The 23,650-nt window shown below is 37.9% G+C and overlaps 1 protein-coding gene across 1 annotated transcript in view; it reads left to right on the top strand.

Moving 5' to 3' along the window:
• LOC132174857 (uncharacterized) overlaps positions 1-9,717 on the top strand; it is a 31,090-nt gene extending 21,373 nt beyond the window's left edge. The window contains exons 13-16 of the mRNA XM_088515038.1: positions 6,538-6,589; positions 7,362-7,478; positions 7,581-8,447; positions 8,745-9,717. Of these exons, the coding sequence (XP_088371164.1) occupies positions 6,538-6,589; positions 7,362-7,478; positions 7,581-8,447; positions 8,745-9,422 (1,714 nt within the window). The 3' untranslated portion in view covers positions 9,423-9,717. The remainder of the gene's footprint in view (positions 1-6,537; positions 6,590-7,361; positions 7,479-7,580; positions 8,448-8,744) is intronic.
• The last annotated feature ends 13,933 nt before the right edge of the window (positions 9,718-23,650 follow it).

The following is a 23,650-nucleotide window of genomic DNA, read 5'->3' as shown; positions in this document are numbered from 1 at the left end:
GGCAGCTTCTGAACATGTTAGATTTATTAAAGCTCTCATTATTGGCTTCGAGGTGGTATCAGGGTTAAAAGTTAATTGGGCCAAGTCTGTTTTGGTCCCAGTCGAAGACTCGGTTGAGACGGATGAGTTGGCTGGCGTTTTGGGTTGTGGTACTAGTTCTTTACCCTTGAAGTATCTGGGTCTTCTGCTAGAGGCTTCCTTCAAGCAGTTGGCTATTTGGGTTGACATGTTGGAGAAAATTGCTAGATGGTTGGCCTCTTGGAAGCGTTCATATTTGTCCAAGGGGGCGAGGCTCACCCTCATCAAGAGCACCTTATCCAATCTCCCCACCTATCTTTTGTCTCTTTTCCCCATCCCTATTTCCGTGGCGAATTGCATTGAGAAGATTCAATGGGATTTTTTATGGAGAGGGTTCAAGGATGAGCCTAAGTTTCATTTGGTCAGTTGGCACGAGGTTTGTTCTCCGATTGCTGAGAGAGGTCTAGGGATTCGGAGCTTGCGTCTTTTCAATCAAGCTCTCTTGGGGAAATGGTTATGGAGATTTGCAAATGAGGAAGAAGCTTGGTGGAGAAGTATCTTGGTGGCTAAGTATGGGGTGGTTTGGGGTGGTTGGCGTTCAAATGTTCCTCGTGGAACGCATGGGGTGAGGCTATGGAAACACATTTGTGGGGTTTGGAGGTCGTTTCAGTGCCACTTCAGATTAGTTCCTGGTTTGGGGGGGAAGGTCAAATTTTGGGTGGATTGTTGGTGTGGCGAGACGTCTCTCAAAGATGCCTTTCCGGGTCTTTTTAATATTACCTGTAACAAGGATGCTTCCATTGCGGATATCCGGGAGTGTGTAAATGGGATGGTTCACTAGAACGTTACTTTTACCCGTAGTATTCATGATTGGGAGGAGATGGCCTTAGCCTCTTTCTTCTCGTTCTTGTATTCGTCTTCGATTTGGGGGGAAGGGGAGGACTGGATGTGGTGGATCCCTTCAAGAAAAGGGAAGTTCGAGGTTCGTTCCTTCTATAGGAGGCTTGCCTTTAAGGAGCCTAACCATTTCCCGTGGAGAAGCATTTGGCGCACTAAGGCTCCTTCGAGAGTGGCGTTTTTCTCATGGTCGGCTGCCCTTGAGAAATCTCTCACGCTAGATAATGTTCGGAAGAGAGGTATTGTTGTGATTAATCGTTGTTGTATGTGTGAGGCGGATGAGGAGTTCGTGGATCATCTCTTCCTTCATTGTGGGGTCGCGCGCAAGTTGTGGGAGGTTATCTTCTCTCGCTTTAACTTGAGTTGGGTTATGCCTAGAAGCGTCAAGGAGATGTTTGCTAGTTGGTGGGCGGGAGCCGGGAGGTAGAACTAGTAGTGCTGTGGTATGGAAGATGGCTCCCCTTTGTCTTCAATGGTGTCTTTGGAAGGAAAGGAATGTGAGATGCTTCGAGGATTTGTCGAGGAACCTTGAGGACCTTATTCACTTTTTTTTGTGCACTTTATTTACATGGACTGCAGGCTGACTTGCTCCTTTAGTGATCAATTTTTCTGATTTTCTCTTTATGTTCTCTTCTTCTTTCTAGTTTTTCTGACTTCCTCTTTCATTTATCTCCCTCTTAGGCGCTCTCTATTTATACTTCCCATGTATATGGGTTGTGCTCCTTTGCGCTTTTGATATATAAATTTTTACTTATAAAAAAAAGAAATGTTCTCTTCTTCTTTCTCCCCTACTTAGTCGCGCTCTTGTATATTCTCTGTGTACTTGGGTTGTACCCCTCTGCGCTCTTTAATGCATTATTACTTATAAAAAAAAAAAAAAATAACCGGGTCTAATCGGGTAGACCCGACCAGACCCGATTACCCTAAACTATAATTTTTTTTTTTAAAAAAAAAAAAAATTACAAAATTGTAATAATAATACTAATACATCAATATAGTTTATGCAAAAAATTGAGTTCCAAGATATTAAAGGCTTTAATAAAGGATAAGAAAAAAAAAAAAAAGGAAAGTGACCGTAATTGTACTCCAAAAGAAATTACTAAACTCATAATTTCACCTAAACTTAAAACAAGCAAGCATATTGACTAAGGTCATTTATTAAAATAGTTTTTAGTATAAAGAAATTTAATTTTGCTTAAATTACATTCCATTAAAAAAGAATTATGTATATTTCAACACAAAATATAATATCTGTAATCTGTTGAAATTAAATGTGTCATAACATAGATGAATTTTGCAAATCATTTGACAAAAAAAAAAAAAAAAAAAAAAAAAATTAAGGGTAAAAAGCAAGGAGAATTTTTTAAATTAAAATCATTTAATTAAATATTTAAATATAAAAAAGGCCCTACCTAAATTTGTTGTCTTAGACCTTAAAATTCTATATCTCATTTTCTCTTGTCAAAAGTAATATCTGAACCAATAGAATTTTTTTTTTTTTTTTTTTAAAATACGAATACTAGATAACATTCGTTTTGGAGATATGCTAGAATCTAATAAAAATTCCATATTTTACTCATAAAAGTCCATGTGGCAAGATGCTACATCATCTTATTTTTGTTTTGTCTTTTTTCCTCCACAAAAAAAAAAAAAAAATGATGTGGCATTTTGCCATGTGGACTTTTATGGACAAAATGTAAAGTTTTTATTAGATTTTAGAATTTCTCTTCGTTCTGCTTTTGCTACATGTTTTCCTTGTGTTTCTTTTGTGTCCTCCAAAATTGATAGGACTTTAAAATCATAATTGAATTTGTGATAGATCGTAATTGAATTTTGATCCAATTGTTATTTTTGGATAAACACACAAAAAAAAAAAAAGACATTTAACATTGATAAAACCGAATACAAACACCTATATATGGCTACGAAGACCCGATAGCCTAATCAAAGCTACACTACTACTAAAGCCCAAGAAAGGGCCTGCTGCAAGAGCCCAAACCACCAAAAGGGTCTCATTCTCAAAGAAGGAGTTTCTCCCTCTTCTCTCTCTCTCCCCATTGCTCTCTCTGTTTCTTCCTTTTTACAGGTTTTGAAGAAGGCTCAATCTGGTTGTTTCCAGATCCAACAAGTAAAACTCTTGAGAGGGACTTGGGAGACAGAGGGAGAGTGAGAGACTGACTGACCGAGAGAGCTTTAGGTTTACTGAACGACGAGTGAGAGAGGCAGACTGGCAGAGTGCCGTCTGCCTTATCCTGAAAAGAAAAAAAAAAGAAAAAAAAAAAAAGAAAGGGTCTGGACCCGCCAAACCCGGCACAGTAGCCGTGTCTGACGGGTCGACCTACTAGACACGAAATTACCAGGTCTTGATTGGGTAGACCCGATTACGACCCGAACCCGATAAGCCCAAACCCAATACCTTTTTTTTTTGTGTCGTGTTCGTATCGGGTTCGCGGGTCGTGTCAAAATTGCCGGCCCTATCTAGGATAATGTCATGAATTGTCAGATGCCTGAATGAGAAGGAAAAAAGATCGAGGATTAGAAGTCATTGGAAGGCTGGCATTGTTTGTTTACAGGAGATGAAATTGGAGTATATTTCTAGGTAGGTGATTCATAATTTATGGGGATGCTAACATGTGGATTGGACATAGGACATTGGGTAGGATTTTCTTAATGTGGGATAGGCGGGTTGCGCAAAAGCTTGAGGATTGCGTGGGTAATTTTTCAGTGGTGTGTTCTCTCTTTTTTCATCCCGAAGCTTAGCTGAGTGCTTCGAACCCTTTTGGATCGTGAGGGGTGTGTGGCTATGTCTTCGAAGCTCTTGGAGGTTGGTTTGGTGAGGTTGTAATGGAACGACGCTTCTCCGTTGAAGCAAAAGCTTTCTGCTTTTTCAGCAAAGGAAGGGTTTCGTTGGGGTTATTCTTGTGGGTCATCAATGTTTTGCTTGGTTGGTGGCTACAGTGGAAGAGGCTATTATGCTCCTGGTGAAGGAAGATATCGTCAAGTCTTACCTTGAGGATGCGAAGGTGTTGATGGTTCATGGAGGTGGTAACAAGCCAGGAACGTTTCTGAAGGTGGCCGTCAACACCGAGGGTGGACAGAAATGGATCATCTGGCTCCCAGAGGGCTGTAATGGGCGGGGATGGCGTCGGTTTGCTGGTGAGCTGTGGCAGATGTTGGTGCTTCATATAGGAAAGTCTAGGTCTTTGGTTTATGAGGTTCCCTCTTCGCCAGGGAAGCAAACTAAGGTTGTTTTGGGAGCTTCTTCTGGGTATCCTTTTGGACGTTCCTTTGTGGAAGTGCTACGATTGGCATCATGCTCCGAGGCGAAATCCATTGGTTTGAAGTTTCTGTCTTCACGCCTTCTTGATTTGTTCTTGGTGTCGGCCTGTTTTGAGCCGGGGAATGCCGGAGATGAGCCTTGTTTAGTGGTGGATTGCTTTGAGCTAGAGAAGCTGGCGATTTTGGTCTAGCAGATATTGCCGAAGAAGAAGAGTGTTTCGAACCCATCTCTAGCGGCACATTCTCTGGCGGTGGCTTATTCAACGAAGAAGACGAAGGGCATTTTCGTCAATCGCTGGGTGAGTGTCTGGTTAACCGGGCTACCTATTCAAAGATGTCTTGTCCAATGCTGGTGCAAATTGAGATCCAGAACAATGTTCGGTCGGTTCAGAAAGAGATTGGGAATCTAGGAAATATTTGTTATGAGTTGGGCCGGGTTCTTGTCGGGCTGGTTGAATGCCTTTTAGTTGCGCTGGACTTGATGCCCATAGGGAAGCAGAACAGGGCTGTTTTGTTTCGAATTCCAGTTTGGATCTTCCGGAAGGCTTGAAGGGCTTTGGGTTTGGGCCCTCTCTTAAGCCCAAGCTTGCCGGGTGTCTTAAAGGTGGCTGGCGCTGGGGCTTAAAGCGTTATTTCAAGTTTCAGACTTAGCCCCAGTCCAAGCCCTCCCGATGTGGGGCTGTCTCGCCAGAGGTGTTTCTGTTTCCAGCAGCTTCGCCGGAGGTGGCCGCATGTCTGAAGACAGTGGTCTGGCAGGTTACTCTGACATCCACGCCTGAAGATTTCTGCCGTGTTGGGTGTTTTCAGGCACCTCTTGTCAAAGACGGTGATTTCTTTATGTTTCCTCCCAGGCCCACCAGTGTTGATGCTAGGTTGGATGGGTTTGTTCTAGGTACTTGTTCGCGGGTGTCTGAACATGCTTGATGGGTCCAATAAGATTGTTGAGGCTGTGTCGGGGATGGGTTCTTCATCAGTGTTTGTTTTTCCATCAGAGGCTAATAAGGGCCCAGGAGCCGTGTGCGTTTGCTCAAACTTCACCGATGAACTTCCCCAGCAGATCGTTGGCCCTCCACCTAAGCCAGTGAAGTTTTACCACCACAAGTTGAAGGCAAGTTTAAGGACTGTTGGGTCGTGTGAGGCGGAGGGAAAATTTGGGCTGCCTCCTTCGTTTGGCATTGGAGCTATCTCTCTGCCTTCGCCTAGGCCGGTGATCTCCCAGTTTATGCCGAGATTGTCTTCTTTCTTCAGTTTTCGGGTGTTTTCCATTAGCCCCCTGTCGGTGGCTGGTACTGTCCTTGAGGAGGGTGAATCCTCAAAGGGGGGTGTTTTGGTTGGAACATGGAATGGAGAGAATGGAGAGGTGGGGGTTGAGGGCTATTTCAAGTTTATGCTTAGCGCGATGGGAGCTGCTCCCATTTTGGGGTTGTCTTTTGGAGGTGACGAGAAAAGACTCATGGATTTTTTGTCATTGAAGAGCATTGGTATCTTGAAGATGGGGTTTTTGCTTCCAAACCTAAGGGGAAGAGGGAGCTTAAAAATTTGGAATGCTCCATAATTTTGATGCTAGAGGCAATAGCTCTAGTCGAGGTAAAGGCAGGATTAGAGCTTGTTTTGCGGGTTTAGGGCTTTTTTAATGTTTTTTCTTTTCAGCATTTTCTTGTATACTACATGTGTACTAGAGTTGTGCCCCTTTGGGCTTTTGATATGCAACATTACTTATAAAAAAAGAAAAAAAATTTAGTGGTGTGTTCCTTTAGAAGTGTTATTGACAATGTTGAATGGGCATTTGTGGGGTTGGAAGGATTGATCAATTTTTATAATTGGGGGCAAACTCAAGGAGCTAAAAATAGAAACTTAGGGATTTGATTTGATGAAGGCCCAAAACTGAGTGAGTGATTCAGTAATTTTCCCTATAAACTTCTTTAAGTTCAGAATCAAACAATGCTCTGAAATATACTTTATATTTCCTTGTGTGTTGTCAACCCTCCCTCCTCCCTCATATTGCGCCAGCATGTTTCTGAAAGGGTTTCTGATATTTGAGTTCAAGAATTTGCATTAACAAGCTGTATATGATAAATTAAGTGTGGGTAAAATGGTTTTTATTTTTTATTTATTTATTTTAATTAATAATAAAAAAATTTATTAATTTTTTATTTGTTTTGGTGTGCTGATATTGTGTAATAAGCTTCAGTTGTGTTTCATTTCTTCTTTACTTGTCCTTTTTTCTCTTTTTCTGGTGACAAGAGGGAATTTATAGCAAGATCATGTTTCCAATATCATTGTACGAACAAAAGTTTATTGATATTCTGCTAATTGATCCATCTTGCTTTTCATCCCAAACAGCTATACACGAATCAAGACTCCTGTCAAAGGACATTCATGCAAACATCTTCAGGTGAGTGCCTCATTCAGTTTTAACATACCATACAGAGAAGTGATGTCCATATGGGGAGATTTGGACCATATATGTTTGTCTGTGTTTCTCTGTGTGGATATATGATAACTTGCATTTGATACCTAATACTATAAGGTTTTTTGCAAGTTCCACTAAACCTTAAATTTAAGGATTCAACCCCCAAAAACTATTGGGTTGATACTGCCAAAATTTCTTCATTTTCTGTTATACCTAATGATGCAGGACAGACTTTGAAACATTGGGACTAACAGAGGTCTTGCTTGGAAGCTGGTGAGAATGAAGTGCATAGGATTTAGAAAAGAGGAGAAGAAACTTAGAGAGATTATGAGATGAGATCGCTGAGAATTTCAGCAAGAAAGAAGGGAAAAAGAACTGCTGAGAATTCAGCAAGAGGAACGGAATTAATAGTTTGTGGGTGACGATGCAAATAACCTTATAGTTTAGGGGGAGAAAGTACAATGAACCCTTATATGTACATATGCACACACATATACAATTATTTTATCCATGTTTACAGTATGCCGTATATATTTTGTAACAGAGTGGGGGGACATGTAAACATGTTCCTTGATCTGCATATGTGTCTGCATCCATTGCCTTCAAACTCATTTGAAGTTTAAAATTGTGCTGCTTTTCTGTGCACAAAGTGATATGGCTTTTCCATTTCTTATTTTGATTAGTCTTCATTATCATTGTATCATTATTATTGTTGCCGTTATTGTTGTTGTTCTCTTACTTTTGCTTGCTGTAGTGTTTCGACTTCAGTAACTATCTAGATATAAATTCAAGAAGACCATCCTGGCGCTGCCCACATTGTAATCAGTATGTCTGCTACTTGGACATTTGTCTTGATCAGAATATGGCAAAGGCAAGTAGTTATGGGTTTCCACTTTCAATTTGGCTTTTAGTTTTCTTTTCTTTTCCTTCTTTCTTTTTTTCTCATTATTAAGCAATTCGTTTTTCTTCCCAGGTCCTAAGAGAGGTGGGAGAGAATGTTGATGAAGTGATTATCTCTGCAGATGGATCATGGAAAGCTATAATGGGAAGTGATGACCATGTAGATCAGGCACGTGATGAAAATCTCAATTGCCAGAAAGAAAAGATTGAAGGGCTAGAATCTAGCAGAGTCTCAACTTCCCTTCCTAATGTTTTGGATCTTACTGAGGATAATGATGAGATGGAAGCAATGAGCAACTGTGAAACTGAAGACAGGAAACCTTTTCAGGCTAATCTTCCATTTGCTACAAATTTAACTTTGCCACCAGAATTGAACCCAACAGGTGGAGCTAGTCGTAATATTGCTGGTCAACTAGAGGATACCTTTTGGTCTGGAGTTTATTTGAATTACGGGTCTATGAATGCCAGTGCTAGGTCAAATTCCCAAAGAGTTGGTGGTATCTCTGAGCCTATCCTTGCCAATCTTATGCAGCCTCCTGTGTTGACTGATGCTGTTTCTCCTGCACTTAATCAAGAAGCCGAGGGACGTGGGAATACTAATTTCTCCACCCCCATAATGCAAAGTCAAAATTCGCCCAACGATTTTCAGATACAACCGTCACAATATGTAAATTCTGTTAACAATGAATATGGGAGGTTGTTAACAATAAGCAGACCTGTGAGCAGGACTCCAATAGCGGTTCAGGCCCTGCCAGCCCAGTCTCTGGCACCAAATCCACAACAAAGACCAAGGAATAATTTGAATTCTTCGACTCCAAATGGTTCCTTGATTTCTTCTCAGGTTACCCGTTCTGAGGCACCCACTACAGACGCTTTCAATGCCATATGTAGTGACATGGAAAGGCAGCAGCACTTTAGAGCACACGGGATTCCACCTCAGGTGTCCGTTATTCATTCATCTTCATTGTTGGAATTAAATTACATTGAACTGTATGTTGTGCTCTTTGTCCTTTTAATTAGGCGGGTGGTTACCAGTACTTAAACAATTCCGAAGCACCAATTGACTTAATCTTGGTCGAAGATTTCCAATTTGTTTTAATTGTGGATAATATTTTTCTGTTGGGTCCTTGCTTTTGATTTTTTTTTCTTGGTGTTTGTTCACAGACATACCCTGTTGGTAAAAATTTTCTGCATTTTTGTCTTAACTTTATGTTGTTGCTTCTCATGAAACCCGCAGAATCGGGATCACCAAGATCGTTTGTTCATGCCAGCACCAAGTCAATTGCAGAGTTCTTACAGACCATCTTCTCGGCGTTTAACTGATTTCCAAAATTTACACCTGCAGCAAGTTTTAAACCCAAGGATTCCGCAGCCACTGGGTCAATCTTCAAGCACTACCCGACCATCTACACACCTCCCACAAACCCATATCCAGCAAGGTGGCACACAAGTGGGAATCAGTCATGCAGCGGGTAGTACCGGTAACCAACAGGCCAGCTGGCTTGCTCAGCGACCTTCTGTCCAGATTGGTAGACAGGCACCATCTATGCCAGTTGTAAATCAAACATCTAGAACTGGGCACTCTTTGCAGGTGAACGCTGATGTGATCAGAGATGGAATGTGGGAGCAGAGAGGGAATATGGGAGGAACGTCTCAAGCAGTTCCAAGTACTGATGGTTTGCTGGACTCAACATCAGAGCAGAGTTGGCGACCCTCAGGTCGAATGCGTGGAAGCCTGTCAGGTCAGGCTTATTCTGCTGCTCTTAGCCAATTCATGATTCAGCCGACCCAAACAGCTCAAACTGCAAGACCACAGACAAATCTGGCTCCAGTATCTAGTGTTCCACCGCAGCTGCAGGCGTTCATTGCAAATAGTAGAAATGCCGGCAGTCCTCAAACACCTAATACCCAATAATAGACCCAGCCGCTGAGTTGAGGTCGAAATATTCTGCCTGAGCATTCTATAGACATGCATCAATGTTGACTCGACGCTTTTGGGGAGGCTGTACATATATTATTCCATAACCAATTTTGTATCCCACGGTCACCTTATAAAGTTCTAACTTGGTTTGTTATATGCCGGTTTTGGTTAGTGTATATTTAGGAAGACTCAATTGGGTATTTGAAAATTTCCTGAGTGCAGCTTTTGCACGTATTTGTTTATAGAATGAAAAGAAGGGAATCTGTTTACCTTATTTATCTTGACAATATAGTATGCGGTTGAGCCTCATATTTGAATAGGACTCGTACGTTTTGTTGCGAATTGTTACTGGTATTAGTACTGCTAGCATATGGGTTGTATTACTCACTATGGCGGCCCATGCTGCTGGAATTGATGATCTAGTAGTCACTGATATGGCCTTTTGTGGCTGACAAGGTTGCTGAGTTCCTTCAGAAACATGATCTTGACCTCATCTGCCGAGTTCACCAGGTAATTTAACATTAATTTTAATCAATTTTTGACCGACTTGGATGTGCATGCACATGAGCATAGAGGCTTTCTACAAATCATCCACATCATCCTCATGTTCACTGTGACATGAATGTGTCTGGTGATATGGACACGGACATGCTTACTGAAAATGTAACAAAGGATGTCATTCTTAGGTGGGACAGAATGGTGAAAAAGGCTTCGAATTGCACCCTGGGGTTAAGGTTCAGTTGGGTTGTTGACGTTGATGGTTATGGTTATACTGAACTAATTTTATTTGATATAATTTACATTATGCAAGTAAAGATGTAATAAGAGATATAGTCGAAGTTAGTAACAACTTAAGACTGTTTGTTGGGAATGGGGAGATGAACCAAGTTACCCAGTTAACAATTGTGTTTACTTGGGTTACTTCTTTTTGTTTGTTGGGTATACAACCAGAAGACAATATTTTGTTTTTGCCTGTAATATGGTAGCTTAGCACACCATACTTAGAGGGTAGGCTGGTTTTTGCAGGTTCTCGGCTTTGTCTGAAAAATACTTTTATTAGGATATGCTTTTTATTTTTTATTTTTTTATAAGTAATTTCTTATCATTAATAAAGCGGAGAGGGCACAACCTTGTACGCATAGAGTATAGAAAGATGAGCCCTTAATGGGAAGAAGAATAAAATAAAGTCAAGAAATCTGCTAAAGTATGAACATCCACTCGGTGATTAGCTGTTGTCCATATATGTCTCTGCATTTCTCTGACGCCAAATACACCACATGACACAGGACGGGACTAACCTCTAAATTTCCTTAGCTAGACCACACCCAACTGAATCACTTCAGCTTGTCAACAAATCCATTACTTGCCTCGCATTACCCATTCTATCCCAAACAAAGTACAAATGTAATTCCAAAGTCTGCCCACCACTTCGCAATGAGCAAAATGTTGGGAAAATTGATAATTAATTAGCAACCAATTTTCCACTAGCCCTTTATGCGAAAGATAAGTTTGGAAAGAAAACACACGAGAACACACACCAATCACACACGTACACAAAGAGTTTACATGGTTCGGCAATATGCCTACGTCCACGGGGCATGATCCGGTCTCCTTCTTTACTATTGAGAAATATTGAGTACAATGGTACAAGCCTGAACCGCTCAAGTTTAATATCCCAAACCTAAGCCCTTAACTCCTTGTACACCCCACTCAACTGTCCCTCTCAAATACCCAGTAAAGAAAAGTCACAAAGTGTTCTCACCAATTTGGATTTTCTGGATCCCCCTTAACCAAGGACTACATGTCCTTTTATAGTGGCTAATCACGAAAAATAGGAGAACAATTTTAATCCAATTGCTACTGGGAAAACGAAACCATCATAAATACAAAGTTTTTTCATGATGAAGATAAGCATTGCAACCCACATGTTTATCCACACATTTTCTCCAAAAATCAAATTCCAGTTGTTCTTGGACTCCTTTTTAAAACTAACATTATCTTTTTATAGATAAATATGACTTGAGCCCACCAACTTGATTATTGATATTTTCCAGCAATTATCTTCATACTTGCTGACAATTTGAGCCATTATCAACAATCTCCACCTTGGTGAAAATTTAGTAACCTCCACCTGAGACCTCAGGTCCGCATCTTGACCGATGCCCATCCCCACGCCCTGGGATGTCTTGCAAAACACTGTCTACACCAACAGTAATAATTCTACAAGAATTATCATGCTCCACCATAAAGAGCACATGCACTTAGAATTAAACCATTCCAAGAATTTTCATTTTTGGCACATGTCGAAAAAATCCTGCTGAAAAATATGGTGCAACTTCCATGTTTGGTTCCCCCGGAAGTTCATCAGCCATCGACACCCTTTTCCACCACATACCCGACATAAAAAAACCAAACCAATGTCTCGTATGCAAATGTGGACCCGCTAATAAAACACATCCATTATCCTGACATTTTTAGCGGTCATGCCAGAGGATGTACATGCCCTTATCAAAGAACATCATCATCTCTCTCTGTAACGAGAGAAACAATATTAGCGTTTTTGGAGCAATCTATCGAATCTGCTCCTCTCAACGTTTTGTGTAGCCCAGATTGGATTAGGATGTCCTTGACTTGTATTTGCCACAAACCAAAGTTCATTCTCCCGTCGAACCTTTCAATCTCAAACTTCAAGGCCTGCATTTCTTCTTAACCAGTAGAAATCCGCAACCAAGCTCTGATACCAATTGTTGGGAAAATTGATAATTAATTGGCAAACCAATTTCCCACTAGCCCTTTATGCGAAAGATAAGTTTGGAAAGAAAACACACGAGAACACACATCAATCACACACGTACACAAAGAGTTTACGTGGTTCGGCAATATGCCTACGTCCACGGGGCATGATCCGGTCTCCTTCTTTACTATTGAGAAATATTGAGTACAATGGTATAAGCCTGAACCGCTCAAGTTTAATATCCCAAACCCAAGCCCTTAACCCCTTGTACACCCCACTCAACTGTCCCTCTCAAATACCCAGTAAAGAAAAGTCACAAAGTGTTCTCACCAATTTAGATTTTCCGGATCCCCTTAACCAAGGACTACATGTCCTTTTATAGTGGCTAATCATGAAAAATAGGAGAACAATTTTAATCCAATTGCTACTGGGAAAACGAAACCATCATGAATACAAAGTCTTTTCATGTTGGGAAAATTGATATTCAAGTTGGTGGGCTTAAGTCATATTTATCTATAAAAAGATAAGGTTTGTTTTAAAAGGAGTCCAAGAACAACTTGGAATTTTATTTTTTGGAAAAAACGTGTGTGGATAAACATGTGGGTTGCAATGCTTATCTTTATCATGAAAAGACTTTGTATTCATGATGGTTTCGTTTTCCCATCAGCAATTGGATCAAAACTGTTCTCCTATTTTTTCATGATTAAGCCTCTATAAAAGGACATGCAGTCCTTGATTAAGTGGGGATCCGGAAAATTCAAATTGGTGAGAGCACTTTGTGGTATTTACAAAGTGTAGAGAGTTTTTCTTTACTGGGTATTTGAGAGGGACAGTTTAGTGGGGTGTACAAGGGGTTAAAGGCTTAGGTTTGGGATATTAAACTTGAGCGGTTCAGGCTTGTATCATTGTACTCAATATTTCTCAATAGTAAAGAAGGAGACCGGATCACGCCCCGTGGATGTAGGCATATTGCCGAACCACGTAAACTCTTTGTGTACGTGTGTGATTGGTGTGTATTCTCGTGTGTTTTCTTTCCAAACTTATCTTTCGCATAAAGGGCTAGTGGGAAATTGGTTGCCAATTAATTATCAATTTTCCCCCACATGTTTATCCACACACATTTTCTCCAAAAATCAAATTCCAGTTGTTCTTGGACTCCTTTTTAAAACTAACATTATCTTTTTATAGATAAATATGACTTGAGCCCACCAACTTGATTATTGATATTTTCCAGCAATTATCTTCACACTTGTTGACAATTTGAGCCATTATCAACAATCTCCACCTTGGTGAAAATTTGGTAACCTCCACCTGAGACCTCAAGTCCGCATTTTGACCGATGCCCATCCCCATGCCCTAGGATGTGGTAGAAAGAATTTATTTCTGCTGAATTATTGGGCAATGACTGTCCAAAAGAGTAGCCCCATTGTTTAGATAGGGTGTGCTCTTTGCATGGCTTATAGCCATACAAGTGATAAACATTTAACATGGTATCAGAGAACCCTAACTCCATCAATTCACCCTGTTTCAATTAAATATTTCATGCGTTGAGCATTACCTATTAAAAGAGAGTTTGAGCCCACACATAAGGAGGAGTATTAATATTTTGATTAAATGATTAATTTACCTCTTCCTGTTATTCCTAGGTTTTGTGAGCAACCAAACAAAAGAGTAGATATTCCATAGGAATATTCATTTCATTCTAAGGGTCTATCTCGCATACCAAACAAGCCCTAAGTCTTTAGCTTATATGTCTTCTAATTGCTGTAGTGTAGTCTTTCTTTTACATGTTGTATTTGTAGTCGTCTTCTCTTTAGTTGTCTAGTGTAGCAGTAATTCTTTTACGTATTTAGTTGATATTTCTTTTTCATCTTGTTTTGGTAGTCAAGAGTAATATAAATAAGGGGCCAATGTAACTGACGGATTATGAGAGAATTATTAAAAACTTGTGCTTTGTTTCCAACTCTAATTGGATTTATTTGTAGTCTCTCATACTTGAAATGAGTTATAGAAGTTAATATTTCTATCATATTTCTGTTGTTCGTAGTGGGTTTTCATCATGCTACTCTTAACACCTATTTCACATCGGCTGACGTGTCATGTTTGAAATAGTTTTTCATGTTAGACACTTAAAAAGAGAAATGATATAATTCATTCTATTTTGAACCATCTCCATAATAAACGGATTAATCCACCATTGAATTTGTGTGGGGTTCACATGAGTTCACAAATCTAATGGTTGATATATTGAATTTGTAGGATGAGATGGGAAAAAATGAAAAAAAATATTGACTTGAACCATTTCTCGTTTAAAAAAAAAGGTTTGGTTTCCATCTTTTGCCCATTCTTGTTCATATATGTACAAACGATAGGTAAATCTACGACTAAATATGTAGGATCACATGTAGGTCCTAGATTCAATGATAGATTTATATATATAAAATAAAATTAAAAATTGACAAGAAATGTGCAAGAGTGAATGTGTAACATTTCTCTAATAAAAAAATTTTTTTTAATAAAAAAAAAAAAAAAAAAACCACTCAGAACATGTCATATTAGCTAGTGTGGAAAGTATAATTACTTTATATATATATAATGATTAATTCTACGTACCACATAAACATTATACAAATATCTCACAAAGCTTATGTAGCAAGGTTTAATAACCACTATATATATATATATATATATTTTCTAAACAAGAGCTAATCTAAAGGCTATTAAACCTAGCCACGTAGACTTCGTAAGATATTTATGATGTAAAGCCCCGATATTTGAACCAAAAAAATCATAAGTAGAAACTCCTAGTTTTTACGTAATGTTATGACATCAGAGATATAAGATAATCTCACAGCGGAAAATATAATCTTCTTCTAAAGGACAACATAATATTCCCAAGTGTTAGTTCTTGTGTTAGCTTAATTCAGTTCCAAAATGCAGAGGCTACTGTTCACAGTTTCAAACACTGATATAGAATGCTCAGAATCGAATCTCCACCGTTTATAATGTATATTCATGTGTTATGAATGTCCCTACAAAATTTTAGCTCAATCGGACCACAAACGCCCATCGATCGGAGCTATTGATCAAGGTTGGACATCATTTCCAAAAGGGAAATTATGTCTAAAATCCTTAGGTAAACGCGTTTTTTTAAAAAACTCCCTGGGTATTTTTTTTTGGAAATTTAGTCTCTGGGTAACTCGAAACTACTAGAAAACTCTCTACCGTCAATTTTTGTTAACTTTCATTAGTGTACTCAAAACTCACTGTTTTATCTGATTAAAATATTATTTTTTTTATTAATTTAATTTAAAAAATTCAATCTAAACAAAATAATAATAATAAAATAAAAATTGAAGGGTGGGCGAACCACCCCTGGGGTGGCTTGCGGCCACCCCCAGGTGGTTTGGGGTGGCCTGCGGGCCACCCCAAACCACCCATGGGGTGGCTCGAGCCACCCCTTGGGTGGCTTGGGGTGGCTCGCGGCCACCCCTTTCCACCCAAGGGGTGGCTCACGGCCACCCCATAGGGGTTGGGGGGGGGGGGGGGGGGTGGCCAGGGGTGGCACCGCCACCCCTCGCCACCCTTCAAATTTTTTTTTTTTTTTTTTTTTTTTTTTTTTTTTAAGATTGAATTTTTTAAATTAAATTAATAAAAAAATAATATTTTAATCAGATAAAACGGTGAGTTTTGAATAGACTAACGGAAGTTAACAAAAATTGACGGTAGGGAGTTTTCTAGTAGTTTCGAGTTATCCAGGGACTAAATTTCCAAAAAAAAAATACCCAGGGAGTTTTTTAAAAAAGCGCGTTTACCTAAGGATTTTAGATATAATTTCCCTTTCCAAAATGCTGTTTTCTCCCCACTGCAGGCCATGTCTGGACACGGTGCTAGGTTGTTCGGACAAGCTTTCCATAAACTCTATTTTTGCTCCGCAAGGCCCTGTCCGGACAGCCCATTAACATGCCCGGACAACCCATACCTATTATGGCCAAAAAAGTGTTTTTAGTGGGCCCAGGTCTAGGGTTTGATGTAATGATATATATACATCATTATATAAGAGAGAGGCACAAATTTTCACCCCCAAAGAATTCGTCGGAGGCTGTGCTAAGAGAGATCGTATGTGGTGAGCATTAAATTGAATCTCTTAGAGTTTTAGTTATTTCTTTGATAAATCTATAGTTGAGAAGTCTATCGGAATGGTCCGGTAAAGGAGAATCACGTTGAAGAAGATTGTGAGTAAGGAGACAAGTTGTAGGCTTGTCGATCTTACAGAGCGAAGGTCTTGCAAAGGGTTGTAAGTGTTCCTAGTGTTTGTAATCTATGGATAATCTTTTGATAGTGATTTTCTTGGTTTGGCTGCCCCGAAGAGGTTTTACTTTCAGATCGGTTTCTAAAAAGTTTCCTTTTCGTAACCAAAATATATGTGTCTGCCTCTTTATTGCTTTATATATTTTGGGTGATTGAATTGTGTATTGCTTCATAGTATTAATTCCGCATAAATTGTGATAAACAAGTCGGCATAGCTTTTTTCAATTGGTATCAGAGCAGGTTCACTCTGTTTGGCTTAAATTCCTGAGTGAGATCCTTGACTCATTTTTACTATGAATACATCTCAGTCCCTTGTCATTGACTCTTTTAGTTTTGATGATCTTGACGATGTGTACAAGATCCTCTCTAATGAGTATAGTCAATTGTCCTACAGATACAAAAAGATTTGTAAGAATTTTAAAATTGTAGAACAGGAAAAAGAGTCTTTGACGAATGAATTGTCTAAATCACATGCCTTGATTGATTCTTTAAATTCTGAGATGTCTGTGCTTGTTAAAAAGAATATATCACTTGAGAATGATTTGAAAGAACTCTCACAAAAATTCTCTAGTGATAATCTGAAAAGTTTTTTCTGTGTTGATAATAAGCATAGTATGATTGTTGATAATAGTGTTTGCTCTACTTCGCATGCTTTTAAATCTGAAAGAAAGACCTTGTTTGTTAAGCTTGTGAATGTTAAAGAAGTCAAGGCTAATACAGTCTGTTTGGATAAGGGCAAAAACTCTTGTTTGAATAATTGTGTGAAGCCCAAATCGAAGACTTCTTCTAAGAAATAAACTCAAGCTAAGTTTGTTCCGACATGCCACCATTGTGGGATTATTGGTCACATCAGACCAAACTATTTTCAGTTTAAATGCCAAAAACTCGGCTTCTCCTAAGAAAGAAAAATGTGATATAGAGTCGGGTTTGCTTAGATCAAAGTCTAAATATATCCTTCCTCATAAAAGACAACCTTCTCAAAAGTTTGTTCCCACTTGTCATCATTGTGGCAAAGTTGGTCATATTCAACCAAATTGTTTTAAATTGAAACCCCATGTGCGTCATAAATCTTGTCTTAAGATTGTTCAAGAGTGGGTTAGGAAGGGTTATAACATTCACCCATTGAGGGGGAGTGGTAGTGATCTCACCTAGAGTTAGGTGAGTCATTAACAGGCCCATGATTGAGTATTTTGCCTATTTTTGAATATCCTAGAGCATGTTATTTTTCTTTGCTTTGCATTTTTTTTTTTTTGTTTTTGCTTCCTTATTTATGCAATGCATTGTTTTTGCTGTTACACTTTTTGTATGAAGAGTGTATACATAGTTGTTTTGAAATTCTTGTTTAAGGCATATTCATAAAGGACTTTTCAAGAAATTCATATATTCTTTGAAAGGCTTATAGACGAGATGTTGTGTGCGGACCACCAAGATTTTTGTCTACTTGCTAATCAAATGTTTATGAATGTGTAATGTCTTGTGAAGACCTAAATGTAGTTATTAAACCAAATCATTATTTTGTAGTGGGACCTATAAGATGTGATGAAAGTTTAATGTTAAAAGACATTCATGTATTGTCTGTTGTGATCTCAATTCAAGCATTTTTTTTCCTTTTGCATTGCATTTTTGTTTATTTTGCATTTGTTTTTCGTTTGTGTGCATTTCTTTTGTGAAAAATTTCAAAAAGACAAAAATATGTTACTTTGGTTGTTTTCTTTTCTTTCTTTTGTCTTATGCACCTGGATAGTCCATTAATTTCTCATGTTGCTTTCATGGATTTAATTCTTTGCGTCTTGGAATGTTCTTAATATGCATGAGATGAAAATTTGTGCCAATAGACTTGTTTTTGTAGTTACCTAAAGCCTGAGCTTATGTGGTACATTTTGCCTATGCTTTATCTCTTGTGCACATTTAAGCTTAAATTGAGGTTTTGTTTCACTTTATTTATGAGGTTTGTTAGGTAACCATATAAGGTTTTTGACTAGTTATATTTTTCAAATTGACTATATGCTAATTGAACCTAGGGCTTAAAAATTCCTGCTTTATCTTTTGTGATAAGCACCAAAAGTTTAAGGACAATTTCTCAAAAAGAAAAATAAACAAAATAGTGGAACAAATAAAATCAAAAGATCATATTCCAAAAGGAATTTATTTCACTATGTCAAACTTGTGCAAAATGTTTTACAAAGAGAAATGTATAGGATAAGAGTGGCTAGGCCCTAGTATGATAAGGTTTGACTTTTGATTTGATATACTTGTCAAAACTTCATGGTAGTAAAACTTTCTCCTCATTTTGTAAGTTGAAATTTTTTCTCTTTGGATAGCTTACACACACACCACACAAGCATGGGTTGAATGGAACATTTTTCTTTGCTTAGGTTAAGCAATATGAGTTTCTTGCCATTTCTAGTATCATGTATATTTTGCATATTTGGAGCATGTTTGGGATATTTATTGTACAATACACGAGTCATTGATGTGTATATCATGTGTGTTCATTTGACTTTTGAGGGGGAGAAACATGTTTTTGATTTTGCAGTTTCTTGTTGATAATTGAGTCATACATTGAGGGGGAGTTTTGCTGATGTTTCTTTATGATCTTGCATTCTACGTCATTTTTTTTATCATGAGTTTGATTTATGTATTCTTATTCCACATATGTCTTGATGTATTTTGTGAAGTGTTTCAGGAAACATGAAGACCTTTTGTCATTCTATGATAAAAAAGGGGAGTAAATATAGGGAGATGATGGGATTGGGGGATTGGCTCGACATTTTGGTTTTGTCACTGAATTGCCAAAAGGGGAGTTTGTTAGTTTTTGTGTTGGGTTAATTTAATTCCAAAATGCAAAGGTTACTGTTTATTGGCTCAAACACTGATATAGATTGCTCAGAATTCAATCTCCACCGTTCATAATGTAGATTCATGTGTTATGAACGTCCTTGCAAAATTTCAGCTCAATTGGATCACAAACGCCCATCGATCGGAGCTATTGATCAAGTATGGACAGCATTTCCAAAAGGGAAAAATCCACTTTACCCCCCTGAAGTTTCAGGAGTTTTTCAATTTGAACCCCAAAGTTTAAAAAGTGGCAATGTACCCCCCCAATGTTTCAAAAATTTTCAATTTAAACCTTCCGTTAATAATTTCCGTTAAATTGGACTGAAATCTCTAAAATTACATAATTACCCTCAGGCTTGTTTAAAAAAAATTTCCGTCCAACTTAACGGAAATTGTAAGGGAAGGTTTAAATTGAAAATTTTTGAAACATTGGGGGGTACATTGCCACTTTTTAAACTTTGGGGTTCAAATTGAAAAACTCTTGAAACTTCAGGGGGGTAAAGTGGATTTTTCCCTTTCTAAAATGTTGTTTTCTCCCCACTGCAAGCCATGCCTAGACACGGTGCTAGGCTGTTCGGACAGGCTTTCTAGAAACTCTATTTTTACTCCGCAAGGCCCTGTCCGGACAGCCCATTAACCTGTCCAGACACCCTGTACCTATTATGCCTAAAAACGTGTTTTTAGTGGGCCCAGGTCTAGGGTTTGATGTACTGATATATATACATCATTATAGAAGAGAGAGGCACGTATTTTCACCCCCAGAGAGTTCGTCGTAGGCTGTGCTAAGAGAGATCATATGTGGTGAGCGTTAAATTGAATCTCTTAGAGTTTTAGTTATTCCTTTGATAAATCTATAGTTGAGAAGTCTATCGGAAGGATCAGGTAAAGGAGAATCACGTTGAAAAAGATTGTGAGCAAAGAGACGAGTTATAGGCTTGTCGATCTTACAGAACTAAGGTCTTGCAAAGGGTTGTAAGTGTTCCTAGTGTCTGTAATGTCTAGATAATCTTTTGATAGTGATTTCCTGGGTTTGGCTGCCCCGGAGAGGTTTTACTTTTAGATTAGTTTCTAAAATGTTTCCTCTTCGTAACCAAAATATTGTGTCTGTCTCTTTATTGCTTTATATATTTTGGGTGATTGAATTGTTTATTGCTTCATAGTATTAATTCCGCTTAAATTGTGATAAACAAGTCGGCATAGCATTTTTCACCAAGCATATACCAGAGCTTATAATTTATTAAATAAATCATTACTATTAAAATGTATAATAGTTTATACAAAAATACTCAAAACTTTCAAACCAGGCATCAATACAACTCTACTTGATTGACTGAACTCAAGTCACGACTCCATAAGCTTGAGATCCCTGATCACCTCAAGAATAAACGCCTAAGCACGCCCACTGAATTACCCCAATCGTCCATTCCTGCAAGTACTACAATAACTGTGGTATAGTGAGTTAACTGATTTTCGATAATATAAAAATCATCATTGAATCATTAAAGCAAGTGCAAATAATAATGATATATAAGTTGTATGCAAATGTAACGTAGTGACTGATTAGTTTGTGTTTTATGATAATCTTTGTTCAGACCTCTTGTTCTTAGGCTCCCAGCCCAATTATGTCTGTGTCACCCTCCCACTTTAGATATTTACCTGTTCGGTGCAAGCGACTACACTGACCTAGCTTAATTATATATTAGGCATGTTGGACGGTTATACCCACAATCCACTAAGTTGCCAACCTCTCTAGCAGCCGAACCTTAGTTTATCCTTAAGGTGGCTATCTTATGAGTCCATTATTTCATTTAGACACAATATGCAATATGCCATGAGAATTGTATCGAGCAATAAATAAAACGAAAAGAATTCATATTATTAGAGATCAAGATCATACTCAGTAAGTATGAAAATACTTACATCCTTATAGACTACAGATATGGACCATCACCGGTAATTACTGCAATTTAATATAGTCCTGACATTAGTCAATGGTCACTCTATTGAACCCATTACTAAACATTTACTCATTCTTTTATTCTCTAGTAGGCCAAACCCTTTTCTTAATTCGTCATGACTATGCTTTTACCTGTACTTCAACCATGATAGAGATCTTTTATAATAGAGATCTTTTCCAAGTAACTTACTTAGAAGTTAAAACTATGAAACAGATAGGTCCAAAATACAACCAAATAAGTTCCCAGGAAAGACTGGATGGGTCATAAGGGGTCCCACTTAAAATCCAGTCTCCTTAGACTTCAGTGTTGCCAGTTGACAAAACTTTCCTAGACATTGTAGTTTTGAACAATACTTGTATATAGTACTTGTGAATGATAAGTATATCATATCCTTAAACTCTTAATATTATTTACTTATTTTATTAATTTGAGAAGGTCACTTTTAAAAATTTTAAAGCCTGGATTCATATTTTGTGACGAGGCTAATGGTTAGTACCACTAAATATAAACCAGTATTATTATATGTATGAAAGAATAATAATAATATATAAAACTGGAATCATATTTGATGACGAGGCTAATGGTTAGTACCAAGCCATCTAACTACTAAGTCAAAACCTTACCAAACTTCCAACAACTCACACACACCAACAACCCAAAACTACCTACTGGTCAAACTAGCAAAAATCTTCAACAAAACACTCAATATCCAACCCAATTGAAACTAAGTGAAGATCAATCAAGGCTAAAGAGAATAGATTTTATCTTGATGAATTTAGCTGTTCCAATCCGGCCAACACCCACGGATTCTCTTCTTTGAATCTAACTTTCTTTAATCAGTTCTCTCTCGTCTTATTTCTTTTAGCCCTATGTCTCACCCTCTCTCTTTGTTCTGTGTGAAACACAAACAAAAAGAAAAAAGACCGAGAAGAAAGGGGAAAAATGAAGAATGTGTGAAAGAGAACGAAGAGGGGAAGAGTGGTGCATATTTTGTGACGAGGAGAGTGTCTATTTGTACTACCATTCTTCAGCTACCATTTTTCAACTACCCTTATTCAGCTACCATTCTTCAACTAATATTCTATAGCTATCATTTTTCAATTACCATTCTCTAGCTACCATTCTTTTTTTTTTTTTTTTTTTTGACATGTCCACACAAGGGAAGGGGATGAGAGATTTGAACTAGTGACCTCCACTTCATGAGGCGTGGTTCACAGCCGGTTGAGCAACCCCTTGGGTACCACATCTACCATTCTCCAACTAACATTTATTTCTATAATATTCATATAATCATAAATTTATCAAGAATTAATATTATTTCCTAATATTAATATTAATATAAGGGTTAAATACTGTGTTGTCCCTATTGTTTAACAACTTTATTTTTTGTCTCCTCGATTGTATTTTGTATCACAGATGGTACCTCAATAATGGAATAATGTTACAAATCTCTCTTGTGTCCCTCCAAGAATAATGTGGCTATTAAAATTACAATTGGACTTGTAATTGATCATTATTAAATTTTGATCAAATGGTAATTTTGAGAGCCACATTATTCTTGGAGGGACATAAGAGTGACTCTTAGAATTACTCTCAATAATGGTTAAAAATGAAGATGGTACCCCCGTCTAAATTTGTCCAAAAATTGATTGAAATCCACATCAGTACCCCTAAAAAATTGACATATATCCATATACATAATTAAAAATGAAAAAATAAAAATTTTAAAAGCTAAAATGGTTAACAACATTTAAAAATTAAATTAAAAAAATGGAAAAAAGCCACCCTGGTTGATTTGGGGGTGGCCAAAACCACCCCCAAGGCTGTTAGGGGTGGCTCGGCCACCCCTGTTTGGCTTGAGGTGATTTCAACCACCCTAGACAGGCCGATTTACAGTGGCCGAACCCACCCCAAAAACCCATGGGGGTGGCCGGCCACCCCTTAAGGCAAAATGAGGGTGGCCGACCACCTCCATTTTGTCAAAAGCCACCCTTTTCCATTTTTTAAAAAAAAAATAATAAATTAAATTTTATTTTTTGTAATGTTTTTAATCATTTTAATTTTTTAAAAAATTATTATTTCTTTTATGTTTAATTAGGTATATAGACACGTGTTAATTTTTTTGAGGTGTTGACATGGATTTTCGTCAATTTTTGGATGGAATTTAAACGAAGGTACCATCTCCGTTTTCAACCATTATTGAGGTATTATCTGTGATACAAAACGAAACTGAGGAGGCAAAAAATAAAGTTGTTAAACCGTAGGAGGCAAAAACGTATTTAACCCTTAATATACTCCTATCATCAAATTAATATCTCATAAGGAAGAGTTTTAAAATCTGGAGCTTTACCTCTAAGATGTTTGTCTGGAATTTTTTTATT

The sequence above is a fragment of the Corylus avellana genome, chromosome 3 (assembly GCF_965113065.1).
Source record: "Corylus avellana chromosome 3, dhCorAvel1.hap1.2, whole genome shotgun sequence".
NCBI lineage: Eukaryota > Viridiplantae > Streptophyta > Magnoliopsida > Fagales > Betulaceae > Corylus > Corylus avellana.
Note: the sequence above shows the minus strand (reverse complement) of the source record. Positions and strands in the feature narration are given on the sequence as shown.